Here is a 13,580-nt window from a genome sequence, read left to right as displayed (position 1 = left end):
TGCTGTTCCGCCTGCGTATCCCTGTTTCTATCTTTGGAACTGATTCACAGAATCAGTTTCCAAGAGATAGACAGAAGATCCGGCAGGTGTAATAGTTTTACACTGCCGGATCTTAAGATGCAGTACCGCGACCGCCGCTGGGGGCATTCATCGTTGAAATTACGCGTCGGGTATGCTAATGAGGAGTTACGTCGATCCTCAAAGCTTTTTTGCGTTCGCTACGTCGCCGCTACGTTAGTTTCCCGTTGCTTAGTTACACTTTTGTAAAGCAGCCCTACTTTTACACAGCAGGCGTACTGCTGTGTAAAGTATGGCCGTCCTTCCCGCGTCAAATTTTTAAATTTTACGTTGATTGCGTAAGCCGTACAGGAATACGGAAATACGCTACGCGCCAATCAAAAAATGACGTCCCGTCGCGCAAAGCATGTCGGGAAATTTGCGTCACAAGCATGCGCAGTACGTCCGGCGCGGGAGCACGCCTAATTTAAATGGGTCTCGCCCCATTAGATTAGGAACGCCTTGCGCCGGACGGATTTGAGTTACACCGCCGCAAATTTCCAGGTAAGTGTGTTGTGGATCGATACCTAACTTAGGAAATTTGCGGCAGTGTAACTTAAATCTGTTAAGTTACGTTGCGCTGCGGGGGTGTGGATCTGGCCCTAAGTGCTTGCGAGCTTCACAATGCCCACAAGCAAAATGACAATGGTGTGGACATAGTTTTATAAACTATCTTTTTTGAATAACTATGCGGAGCGGCGGCGGATTGTAAAATAGTAAGTGACCGGATTTATATTATAAAAACGCACGATGAAAGGACATACATTTAAAAAATGCTAATTGTGGTTGGAACCCCGCTTTAAGCTGGTCTCCAGGCAGCTATAACATTAATGCAGCTCTCTATTCCTTAAAGGATAAGTTCACCTTTGAAACATGTTACATCTATATTCAGGGTGTAACATTCTACAATACAGTACCTGCTGTCACTATTTAAAAACAGCACAGCAATGCCAGGCTTCACCCATATGGTCACGTTATTCATTCAGAGAGTCCTATGAATGCATGAACTACAAGTAGCGTTTATAGAATATATTTTGAATATACATTTTTTAAATAAATACATTTAATGATGTATTAAAGGATATGTTCACAGACTGTGAAAAAGACCCCTTTCACACGAGTGGCCCGCAAAGGTCCGCCTGTCCGTTTATTCAGACGGATCTGAAGGGGCCACCTATTGACTTGTATGGGCAGGCGGACGTCGGTGGAGATGTGCCTGCTGACACCCGCCTGCCATTCGATCCGACAAGATCCACTGAAAACAGACGGATGGCGATATGTTCGCCATTCGTTCATCGGATCGGATGAAAACGGACATGCTGTCCGTTTTTGATACGATCTTCCCGTAGAGAACAGCGGGGCTCTGACAGGTCCGTTCCTGCACAGTGAGCAGATTAGCAGAGACGGACCTGTCATCTGCCTGTTCAGCAAGGATCAACAGAGCGATTCCCCCGCTGAGCTAGTTGTGTCCGCTGATCGAGTCCTCCCCATAATAGAGGGGCCTAAAAGTGGAATTTTGGTTGGAATGGTGAAATGAATTGTAACTGATTCTTGTAACCTTTCTGTTTTTATTTAATTTTTAAGCATCTGAGATGGCCAGGACTCCTGGTAAAACCGTCACCTTTTCTACAACGGATAGTCCTGAAGAAGCTGTCAGCCCACCTCCAAACAGGAGTATGTTTTGTGATATGAAGTGTTGTAGGAATAATAGGTTAAGATTTGTAGCATATTGTCTAGGCAATGAATGCAACTTCTTTTCTTTTTTTTTTTAGAGCAATCCACATTAACTAAAACTCCTTCTAAGGTAAGTAAAAGTTTTGTTTGTGCATAATTTCTATCATTTATTGCACTTCATTTCAATTTGCATTGTACTTTTAAATGACTAATTAGGTGTAAAATGCCCTAAGTCTAGCCACAATTTGAGCATAGCCCACTCTGGATACATTAAGCCCCTCCCTTTCCTCTGACCGTCAGTTGTTTTGTGTTTCCAAACCCTCCAGGAGCACCGACATGTTTTTTGTTTTCATAGGTCTGGTAACTGGTTGGTGGACCCCCTGCTTCTCTGGTGTCATCCAGGACTAGTTGTGGCCAAGTCCTGGGTGATAGTCCTGTACTTTTTATATCCAGAAGGGTTCCCTATTTCTGGGGTTACTTGCCTACCTGGTGGTGTGAGTGGTGGCAACTCCCTTCCATTTTTTCCCCCAGCTCTGGCTGGTGGAACGGTGTCCTCCTTGTGCTTCACCAATGTGTACTAAGATGGCACTGGAGGACTTCTGGTGACACGGCAAGATGGTGCCGGAACCGGAAGTCACGTGATGCACTTTCCGGGCGCAGTTTTTTTGCTTAAGGAAGCATGGTGTGATACACGCTGCCTGGGGAAACAGTCTGCTGAACGCAGGCGCATTTAGCGGTACAGCAGCAGCCTATCTCTCCGGTCAATCTCTGTTTGCCTCATGGAGCTTGAGGACAGGTCTGAGGATGGAGCGCCCGCTCTGATTGAACCAGCAGCAGCATCCGGGTCCCATACTGCCCCCAAGATAAGCCCTTGTCTGTGGATAGCTTCTACAGCAGGGGTCTTTTTGTATGGACCTTTTTTTGTTTGTTTATGGTTCTTGTTTCTGCTTTTTTTTCTAGACCAAATTGGTGAAGAAGAAATGTGGGAACTGTAGGGCCAGGCTTTCTGATAGTTATAAAAAACGGTTTTGTGAGGATTGTATTCCATCCAGAGCTAGTTCAGAGACTTCCACTTTTGAGGAGTTAATGTCTTCTATGAAGGAGGTAGTGGCCTCCTTTCGGTCCTTTAATGACAGGGTGGCTGGACTGGGGCCTTCCTCGTCTAGACCCATAGCTCAAGAGCCTTCAGCCTCGGCTAGATCGCTTCCTCTGTTAGGCCCCATACACACGATAGAATCCATCCGCAGATAAATCCCAGCAAATGGGTTTCTGCGGATAGATCCTATGGTGTGTACACGCCAGCGGATCTGTTTCCGCTGAGAAATCTCCTCTGGGATGGATTCCAGCAGATCGGATATTTGCTGACATGCACAACAAATCCATCTGCTGGAATCCATTCCAACGGATGGATCCGCTCGTCTGTACAGACTTACCGGATCCATCCGTCCAAAGGGATTCCCCGCACGCGTCGTAATGATTTGACGCATGCGTGGAATTCCTTATATGACAGCGTCGCGCCGTCGCCGCGTCATAATCGCGGCGACGGCGCGACACGTCATCGCCAGAGGATTTCCGCGCGGATTTCAATGCGATGGTGTGTACACTCCATCGCATAGAAATCTGCGGAAATCTTTGAGAGGATTTATCCGTGGAAACGGTCCGCTGGACCGTATCCGCGGATAAATTCTCTCGTGTGTATGGGGCCTTAGTGTCTGAGACCATTAGTTCACGCAATACTTCTGATCTGGAAAAAGGTGAGAATCCAGGTTGTTCATCAGATGAGGAATCTGCATCAGAGGAAGATACGGGTAGTTCAAAGTATCTTTTTCCAGTTGAAGATATTGACGAACTATTAAAGTCAATATATACCTAAGAGCAGATTGAGATGCCACAGCAAGCCTAATCTGTACAGGATAAAATGTTTAGGGGTCTACAGAGGCGGAAGTCGAGAGCTTTTCCGGTACACCAGTCACTTAAGGACATGATTGTTTCTGAGTGGTAAGAACCTGAAAAAAGGTTATTCCAGTCTAGAGGACACAAAAGAAGGTTTCCTTTTCAGAGTTTGAGGAAGTTTTCTTTGTGTCCTAGATTAGATGCCCCTATGTCGCAGGTGTCCAAGAGGTCAGATCTTTCTTTTGAAGATTTTGGGGTCCTTAAAGCGGTTGTATACCCAAAAATTTAACTTTTCATGTAATTACGTCTCCTAATCTCCTTAATCAATTGCAATGTGTTATTTTTGCCTACCTGCATTCTTTCCCTGTAATCGCTATATTCCCAAGTGATAACGTAGACACGCGCAGGCGCCGTATCGTCGTTAAATCCGGCAAGCCGAGACCCTGCCGGATACATTCTTTGTTTATGTCGGGGCTGCGTCATTTCCTGTTGTTGACTTCAGCTCCGCACATCCCGCGATGGTTAGGCAGCTATCTTCACCCCAAGAGGATCATGGTTACCATGTGACTCCAACGTCACAGGGCTAAAGGAGACAGATGGCGCCATTTTCAAATAAGAAGAACTAAAGATAAGAGCCAGCTAAACGTTGTATGCATCTGGGCTTCATTACCGTAGTAACCGGAAACGAAGAAGAGGCTTGACTAGTTAACTTACTGCGCACGCGCGTGATTACACAGCAAAGAAGAAACTGTGGGCGGAAATAGAAAGGGAACTAAACAAGGAAGACCACAACTAACATGGCACGGATATAACAGCAGAAATGATTTTACACGATCATCTCTAAAACTGTGAGTAAACGAATGTAGTTCAAACCATAGCGCTCGATCGTTTTAGAACTGTTTGATATTCAAAACCATATGCATGGTTAAATTAGGACCGGAGGGTATACAACCGCTTTAAAGTGGAGTTCCACCCATAAATATAACATTACATCAGTAGTTTTAAAAAAATGTCATTAGTCCTTTAAGAAAAAAAATATATTTTTTAGATGCCTTCAAAGTGTTGTTGCTAGGCAGAATAGTTAATCTTCCCTCTTCCTGCACCTAGGTGCTTAAAGGATCAATAAACAAAAACATTTTTTGGGCTAAATAGCTTGCTTTACCTTATAGCAGTCTTGCTTTCATGTCCTCATTGTCCGTTTTTGCTTTGAAGCAGCTGTAATCCTTTGCTGAAATTTTCACTTCCTGGTTCTCTGGTTCCATAGCAAATTGCTCATGGGAGCTTCTCACTGTGGTCTAAGCTGTGTGTCTAAAACTCCTCAGAACCAATCGGATTCATTTTAAAAACAAAACACTGCCCTGGATTTGTTTGTTTTTGTTCTGTGTGTCTCTTTACTTCACATAAACATGAAATCAGTTTAAAACCGAAAGTGAAACTAAATGCACATTATATGATAGAATTTAATCTATTTTTCATCATTTTTAAAAGGAATCAGTTAACTTTTATGTCTCTATACCCTGTAAACAGTCATTTCAGAAAATTTTTTTTTTTCCTTTAGTGACCCTTTAAGCTTCCTAACCTACACCGCACAGACTCCTGGGAATGTAGTGGGTGTAACTTTCCAGGAGTCTGTGCACTCCCCAGTCTCGAAGAATCATGTGACTTGGACAGTACAGGTGCTGAAACCTGATCTGAAACCTATTACACTGCTTGTGCAGCACTGAGCATGTGCGAGATCTGCAAGGCTGAAATCCAGGAAGTCATACAGTCTGGCTTCATGATGCCCACACTTAAGATGGCCCCAGTCAATTTCTATTTTATAAAGTGTCTAAATGCTGTAACAACCTAACAAAACAGACCTTAGTTTACAGACTAACTTTACTAGAATACATTAAGCTTGTGTATTACAGGGGTATTTATATTTAAAAAGTCAAATTGTGGCCGGAACGCCGCTTTAAGGATCAAATAGACAGAAAGCCCGACTCATTGCTACATAAGGCCTGGGATGCTTCGGCTTTTTCTTTGGGTCCGGCAGTAGCATCCACCTGTGTGGCTAGGAATTTAGACATATGGGTTCAGCGTCTGGATGATGTTCTTTCATCCGACACCCCCAAAGAGGAGATTAGGGAGTCTCTCCCACTCATTGACAAGTCAGTTGCCTTTTTAGCTGATGCAGCAGCAGATTCCGTAAAATCTGCAGCCAGGTCTTCTGCTCTAGGCACGCTATCTGGCTTAAATCTTGGGAAGGGGATCTTGCCTCCAAGAATAAACTCTGCAGCATACCCTTTGAAGGCAAGCTCTTATTCGGTTCCTCCTTAGTAGAGGTCCTAGCTCGTTCCTCTGAGGCCTCGTACACACGACCGAACATGTCTGCTGAAACTGGTCCGCGGACCAGTTTCCGCAGACATGTTTGGTCGTCTGTACGGCCGACCGGACCGGATTCCCGGCCTAGCGGACAGGTTTCCAGCGGACAAATGTTTCTTAGCATGCTAAGAAACATGTCCGCTGGAACCATGTCCGTCGGACATGTCCGATGGTCAGTACGACTCATCGGACATGTCCGCTGGGCCGAAATCCCCCGCATGCGTCGAAGTGATTCGACGCATGCGTGGAAGCATTGAACTTCCAGGGTCGCGCATGTCGCTGCGTCATCGTTGCGGCCACGTCAGCGCGTTCGCTGTCCGTGGGGATTTTGGTCTGATGGTGTACAAGGCCTGAGAAGAGTAAATGGTTCCCTTCTTTCCAAAGAAATAAGCCCCAGAATAAGAGGCCTTTTCGCGGCTTCCAAAACCAGGTTAATTTTAAAACAAACAGGCAAAGAAGAAGTGGTCTTTTAACAGACAAGCAAAAGGGGGGGGGGCTCTTTTTGAACCTTCAGACTTTCCAAAAATCTCCAGTGATGCCAGGATAGGGGGAAGGTTGTCCCATTTCGTCACAGAATTGGCAGAGATTTCTGACAATTCCTTTATTCTTCAAACATTGGAAAGGGGTTACAGGTTGGAATTCAAAAGTCAGGATGAATCTAATTCCTGTGTGGGAAACTTTTGATGGTCATCAATTTAAGTGTCCTGAACAAATTCATAGTCTACAGACATTTCCGAAAGGAAAATATTTATTCTGTAAGGAATCTGTTGCCAGGGGTTTTCATGATAACCCTGGATCTCCAGGACGCCTATATTCATGTACCAATCTGCCAGAGTCACAAGGGTTCCTCAGGTTTGCGATTCTCATAGAAAATGGGCCAAGTCATTGGCAGTTAAATGCCCTTCCCTTTGGTCTCTCGGCAGCACCTAGAATTTTTACAAAAATCATGGCCAAAGTCGCTGCCTTTTTTCAGATTCAGTGTATCGATCGTCCCATATCTAGACGATTTTTTGATCTTTGCTCGAGACAGAGTCCCTTGGTCAGGATATGCAGTTGGTTTTACGGACCTTTCAGAAATTGAGGTGGAAAATCAACCAGCAAAAGTCTTGCCTGGTGCCCTCCCAGAGCATACTTTTCTTGGATTATCTAAAAGACTCTGTTGTCCAAAAGATTTTTCTTCCCGAAGAGAAGATTTAGAAAATTCTTCTTGCAGGCCTTCACATTGCTCCCATAGACCTCCCTTTGGCGGATCATGCAGTTATTAGGGTTGATGACTGTGGCCATCCCAGGGGTGCCTTGGGCCCAATTACACTCCAGACTTCTTCAGGTGTTTCTTTCACTCCATTGGGATTGCAGAAAGAATTCTCTAGATCAGCTGGGGCAGCTGCCAAGAGAGGATTTTCTCAATCTCTCCTGGTGCAAGCAGCGGGAACACCTGCAGGGAGTGAAGAACTGGGCACAACATGCTTTGGTAAAAATGACCACAGATGCCAGTCTGTGGGGCTGGGGTGCTCACTCACAGGGCTGGCAGGCCCAGGGAGCCTGGTTGCCAGAGTAGGCAGGCCGCTCCTCAAATTTCAGGGAACTACTAGCTGTGGGGAAAGCTCTTATGTCTCTCTGAAAGAGAGGGTCTATTCAAAAGACCTATTCATTTTCACAGACAGACAATGCCACAACTGTATAAATAGAGAACTCCACGCAATGGTAATATAAAATATATTAAAGAATCTGCTCCCCTAAAGTGGTGTGAAAACAATTTTAGCAATGTGGGGGGTGTATAATAATAAGGGGGCGCTAATAGTAGGTGATAAATACATTCCAAATTCTAGTTTGAAACAATATATTAACTACAAGGTCAACAATACAATAGTGATTTAAAGTGCAAGTGCTTATATAATAGCAACATCAAAAAATAGGTGCAAACAGATCCAAAAAATGCAGCAATGGACACTAAATGAAAAGCATTGGTAAGTCCATGCATCAAATGGTTAGTAGACACCATCACCATGGAACAGATATCAAACTGGTGACACCCGGTGAGAGGTAGAGGTAAGTGCCTACTTACCAGACCACCATGACCCTTTGTTTTAAAAAATGGATCAGGTGGAGCTTTAGTACAGTTGGTGGCCTAAGGTCTGTACTGGTACCTGGATGGGACTTGCCAGGAATGGACTCCAACAGAAGAAATTACCATGGATAAAATTAAGAAAAACGGGCCATAGTGAAGTTTTGCGATTTATTGTAAAACAGATTAAAAACAAAAGCCAAATGGCCGCTTACTTGTGCAAGTGCCGAGACCTTGGCACTAAGGAATCAAGCGTGTTACAGCTAGATGTGACGTGAAGCACCACCGCCGTCATTATTCGTAAAATAAAAATTCCATAAATCTGTCCCATAGTGTGTAGATGCTATAACTTTTGCGCAAACCAAATCAATATACGCCTATTGGAATTTTGTTTACCAAAAATATGTAGCAGTGTACATATTGGAATAAATTTATGAAGAAATTTAGATTTTGTTAAAAAAAATATTGGGTGCGTTTTTATTAAAATTGCATTGTATGGCTTGGTCATTAAGGAGGTAAACCTTCCCGGAGGTGAAGTGGTTAAATACTGCATGAAACCATAAGGTAGGTTATTGCAAGCATCTGTCTATGGGTTTGTAATGGTGCGCTTAAATATATATGTAGAGTAACACAATAATTAAACATTAAACCTTCTAAACTCCATAAATGCAATAAATAATCCAAAAAAGTATATATGATATATCTGTGCAAAATAAATACACAATGAAAGTCCAAGCGCAATACAATTATATCCAGTCCATATCATGAGTGTGATCATTCGTATCCAGTAAAAATTATGTATAAGGTGCAAAAAATATAGTAGATTCGGTGAAAAAATGTTGCATTCACCGCCACCAATAGATGAAATGGCCGCTCACTTCAGGAAATGGCCATAAGGCCAAACTGCGCTTTAGTATCCCAAAGATGTCTGCTGGGCTCCCCACTAGATATGTCCAAAAGATCAGTTGTAATGCTCAAACAACCACGACTCACGGTCTGCAAGCACTCAGAGCACAGAAAACACCATAGCACAATATTGCCAATAAATGTAATACATTTAATAAAATCTGCTTACATTAAAATTCAACAACATCTGTGATAAAAGAAAAATGGATTGCCTCCTCACCGCACACTGTGGACACAGGAAGTGATGTCACAGCCTGCACCCGACGCGTTGCATCACTGGTCACGTGATTTCCTCAGGGATAGCATCGGATGTTATTGAATTTTAATATACGCAGATGATATAAAATGTATTAAATCATACAAATACCGCATTCGGTATTTAACGCAAAATTCTTAAGGAATTTTACTTTCACAACTGATTTACCGCAAGCATCTAAAGACAGGAATTTGCCCCCACTTCCGGCCACACAGTCTGCGGGTAGACTGCGGGCAGGACGTCACCGGGCCGCCCCCCCGCCCCGTTGTGTTCTAGGAACACTCGGCTCCCAGAGCACAGCGGGAGCCAATCAGCAGGTGCAGCGCGACTTGCGCATGTGCCGTAGGGAACCGGGCAGTGAAGCCGGGGCGCTTCACTTCCTGGTTCCCTCACCGAGGATGGCGGGGGGGGCAGCAGAGTGACGAGCGATCACTCGTCCTCTGCTGCAGACGGCGCTGGACTCCAGGACGGGTAAGTGTGCTGGTATTAAAAGCCGGCAGCTGCAGTATTTGTAGCTGCTGACTTTTAATATGTTTTTTTCAGCGGACATCCACTTTAAGTGTAAATTAACTCTACACAACACTCGGTTCTGACTGTAGCACAACTGTTGGGTGTTAATTGGATGAACATTATTAGTTTAGTAATTTGTTTCATTTGTGTCTGGGTTAGCTATTCAAGATGATATGTGCTCAACAAATGTATTTGTTTTTCAATAAGGGAAAGAAAAATGAATTTATCTCCACCACACCCCACAGGCTGAGGAAAAGGCTTTCAGGTACAGTATGTGTTTCTTTAACCTTGGTGTGTGTGTTTGTTTGTATTTCATGGCTCATTCATGGGCACTTAGAGTCGGCATCGAGAGCCTTTTGTTTCTTTTTCTGTCTTGGCCTGAGCTGCATGAAGGCAGACCACATTAGTTAATGCATGAACCCTGACTCTGTGTTCCCTGCGTACCTGCCAAACTTGGCTGTGTAGGTAAATTTGTACAGCCAATGCATGACTATTTACTAAAATGGGCTGTTTGCATGCAGTTCACGCTGTACAGGGCTGAATGCTGGTGTGAACTGCATACAGTAACAGTATTTCAACAGTTTGTTGTGTAAAAATATTTAAGCAGAAGGAAAAAAGCTTGGCTAGTTCCTTATAATTCTATGCTTAAAGCCTCATTGCACAGAACAATGTGGGCCCTCCCAGACCTGCCCTGTGTTCTCCCTTCTCCTTTGTTGAGACTTACGGTGTATATATATTTTAAAATAAGTAACGAATTGATTAAAGTGGTGGTTCACCCTGCTGAACAACATTTCAGCATACAATTCGGCATCGTAGCGCGAGCTACAGTATGCCGGTCTTACATTTTTTATCCCCGTACTCACTGTTTAATCGTACCTAGACGATTCCGTCTGCCGCGGGGAATGGGCGTTCCTAGCAAGAGGGAGGGTGATTGACGGCCAACTCTGGCACGTCACGCTCCCCGAAGACAGCCGGAGTAGGTCTTGGCTCTTCACGGCGCCTGCGCACAGGCTATGCGCAGGCGCCGTGAAGAGCCAAGCCTATTTCGGCTATTTCCGGAGAAGCGTGGCGCGCCAGAGCCGGCCGTCAATCACTTTCCGTCTGGATTGGAACGCCCATTCCCCGTGGGCAGTCGGAATCGTCTAGGTAGGATTAAACAGTGAGTACGGGGATAAAAAATGTAAGACCGGCATACTGTAGCTCGCGCTACGATGCCAAATTTTTTGCTAGAATAAAAAAAAAAAAATTTTTTAATAGGGTGAACCCCCGCTTTAAATATGAGCAGGAGATGGGAGGAATGGGTGGGACTAGAACTACTAAGTTTACATGCTTTTATTCCTGGCAAAGAATAAAAAAAGTTCCTGCAGAGAACTTCTTGTGAGAAGTGTTATTATTGACGTCAAATTTTGAATTAACTTTAGTGATAGTCTTTTGACTAAAATGTAATTTTAGTTGTATTCGTATTATGGTAATCCTTATTTTTTTTTTTTTTTTTTTTTGTTTTATGCCGTGTACACACGATCGGTTTGTCTGATGGACCGTTTTCATCAGACTGACCGATCGTGTGTGGGCCCGGTTAAAAAACTAGGAACTTGTTTTAAAATTATCTGATGGTTAACTAACCGATAGGAAAAAAACGATCGTCTGTAGGGCTGTCCATCTGTTAAAAATCCACGCAGGCTCAGACTAAATTAGGGGACGGGAGCGCTCGTTCTGGTAAAACTAGCATTTGTTATGAAGATAGCACATTCATCACGCTGTAACAGACAGAAAAGCGGAAATCGTCTTTTACTAACACGAAATCGGCTAAAGCAGCCCCAAGGGTGGCGTCATTGGATTTGAACTTCCCCTTTATAGTGCCGTCGTACGTGGTTTACGTGACCGCGTTCTGACACGATCGTTTTTAACCGATGGTGTGTAGGCACGACTGATCATCAGTCGGCTTCATCAGATAACTGATGGAAAAAATCCATCAGTCCGTTTTCATCGGATGGACCAATCATGTGTACAGGGCATTAGTCTACTAAAATAGTGTTCATTAGTCGATGAAAATATTTTTGGGCGACTAAATTATCACTGCTTGCGTGGAAAGAATTCTATCATTTTCCTCGGATGGTTCCACCTCTTCATCACCTCCTACTAGACTCCTTTCACACAATCATTCAATCTAGATTCATCTGTCTGTTTTTCAGATCGAAGGACAGGACATTTCTATGGACATGTGGATGTAAACAGACATGTTGCCATTCACATATGCTTACTGCATAGGTCTAAAAATTAAAATGGAAAATAATGCAGACCTTTTTTGTTTTGCGGATGTAAATACATGCTGTCCATTACATCTGTTCCATTAAGGGGTTGTAAACTCTCTGCGTTTTTCACCTTGATGCATTCTATGCATTAAGGTGAAAAACCTTTACCAGAGCAGCACCCCTGAGCCCCCTTATACTTACCTGAGCCCCAGTAATTCCCGCAACGGGAAAGGGCACACCAGCTCTGGCTGGTGTCTCGTATCCTGATTGGATAGATTGATAGCAGCGCAGCCATTATCTCTCACTGCTGTCAATCAAATTTAAGGATGCGGGGGGTGCAGAGCCAAGTCCTGCTGTCTGTGTCAACAGACACAGCAGCAGGACACTGAAGCGTGACTGCACGGGTGACCCATAGGAGAACACTTCTCCAGGACACTCAAGAAGAGGAGGAGCCAGGAGAACCCCTTTTAATGTCTGTTTTTTGCCAAGATATATATATGCATTCACACCTAGGCGTAGGCAATTTGCATTGTTTTTTACCGCGATTTGCCACGAAAAATTGCGGCGTTTTCCCCCGCGGTTTTGTACAGGTCATTGGCATCAATGTAAAACGCCCAAGCCGCCCGATTCGCGCGTCAAAAGGGGTCTGGGACTTGCTTGAAATTCAGGCGTTCGGCGTTCTTTCTGCGTTCTTTCTGCGTTTTGCGTTGGAGATGTGAACAATCTCCATAGAGAATAATGTTATTTTTCCCCTCTAGCGTATTTGAGCGTCACGCTTCAGGCGACAAAACGCTCAGGTGTGAATGCAGCCAAAAACAGATGTAAATGAAATACTGAACTGAATAAAATATGGATATTTAACTTGATGTAACTGATTAAGTATTGTTTTTATTGGACAGTCAGAAGCTACATGTAAGTCAATGGGCAGTAGGGCTGAAACAACTAATCGATTAATCAACAACTAATCGATTATGAAAATAGTTGACAACTATTTTCATAATCGATTAATCGGCCAATTGATTAGTTGGCCTGCATATTGAATATATTACTCGTTTTCATATCAGGAAATACAGTGCAGCACACATACAGCTCAGTACATCATACATGTCATTAAGTGCCTGAAAATTTGTGAATGTGAAAGTGTGAGGAGCAATGCCTCATGGGACATGTAGTCCTGGGCAGGACCAATGTGGCTCCAGCTTTCAATTGGCCACTGAACAGGCACGGATGTAACAAAAATTATATCCATTCTGCTCCTGATTCATCAGGGGATCTGTTCACCGATCCCCTGCTTAAAGCGGGGTTCCAACCACAATTAGCATTTTTTAAATGTATGTCCTTTCATCATGCGTTTTTATAATATAAATCCGGTCACTTACTATTTTACAATTCGCCGCCGCTCCCCATAGTTATTAAAAAAAGATAGTTTATAAAACTATGTACACACCGTTGTCATTTTGCTTGTGGGCATTATGAAGCCCACAAGCACTTACTTCCTGGAAGTCTTGGATGGGGAATGATAATTGGGTAGAGCACTGAATCCTGGGAAATAACACACATTTCCCAGAAGCATTAGAGGGAGATGATGTCAGAATCCTAGGTG

At 43.8% G+C, this 13,580-nt stretch overlaps 1 protein-coding gene across 1 annotated transcript in view; it reads left to right on the top strand.

Annotated features, from left to right (window-relative positions):
* The window catches only part of ORC2 (origin recognition complex subunit 2), a 92,397-nt gene that overhangs the window by 19,801 nt on the left and 59,016 nt on the right, over nucleotides 1-13,580 (top strand). Inside the window, exons 5-7 of the mRNA XM_040357201.1 lie at nucleotides 1,642-1,731; nucleotides 1,830-1,861; nucleotides 9,933-9,990. Of these exons, the coding sequence (XP_040213135.1) occupies nucleotides 1,642-1,731; nucleotides 1,830-1,861; nucleotides 9,933-9,990 (180 nt within the window). The remainder of the gene's footprint in view (nucleotides 1-1,641; nucleotides 1,732-1,829; nucleotides 1,862-9,932; nucleotides 9,991-13,580) is intronic.

This window comes from Rana temporaria, chromosome 6 (assembly GCF_905171775.1).
Source record: "Rana temporaria chromosome 6, aRanTem1.1, whole genome shotgun sequence".
Classification (NCBI taxonomy): Eukaryota; Metazoa; Chordata; class Amphibia; order Anura; family Ranidae; genus Rana; species Rana temporaria.
The sequence above is the reverse complement of the archived record's forward strand: the minus strand, read 5'-3'. Positions and strand labels throughout refer to the sequence as shown.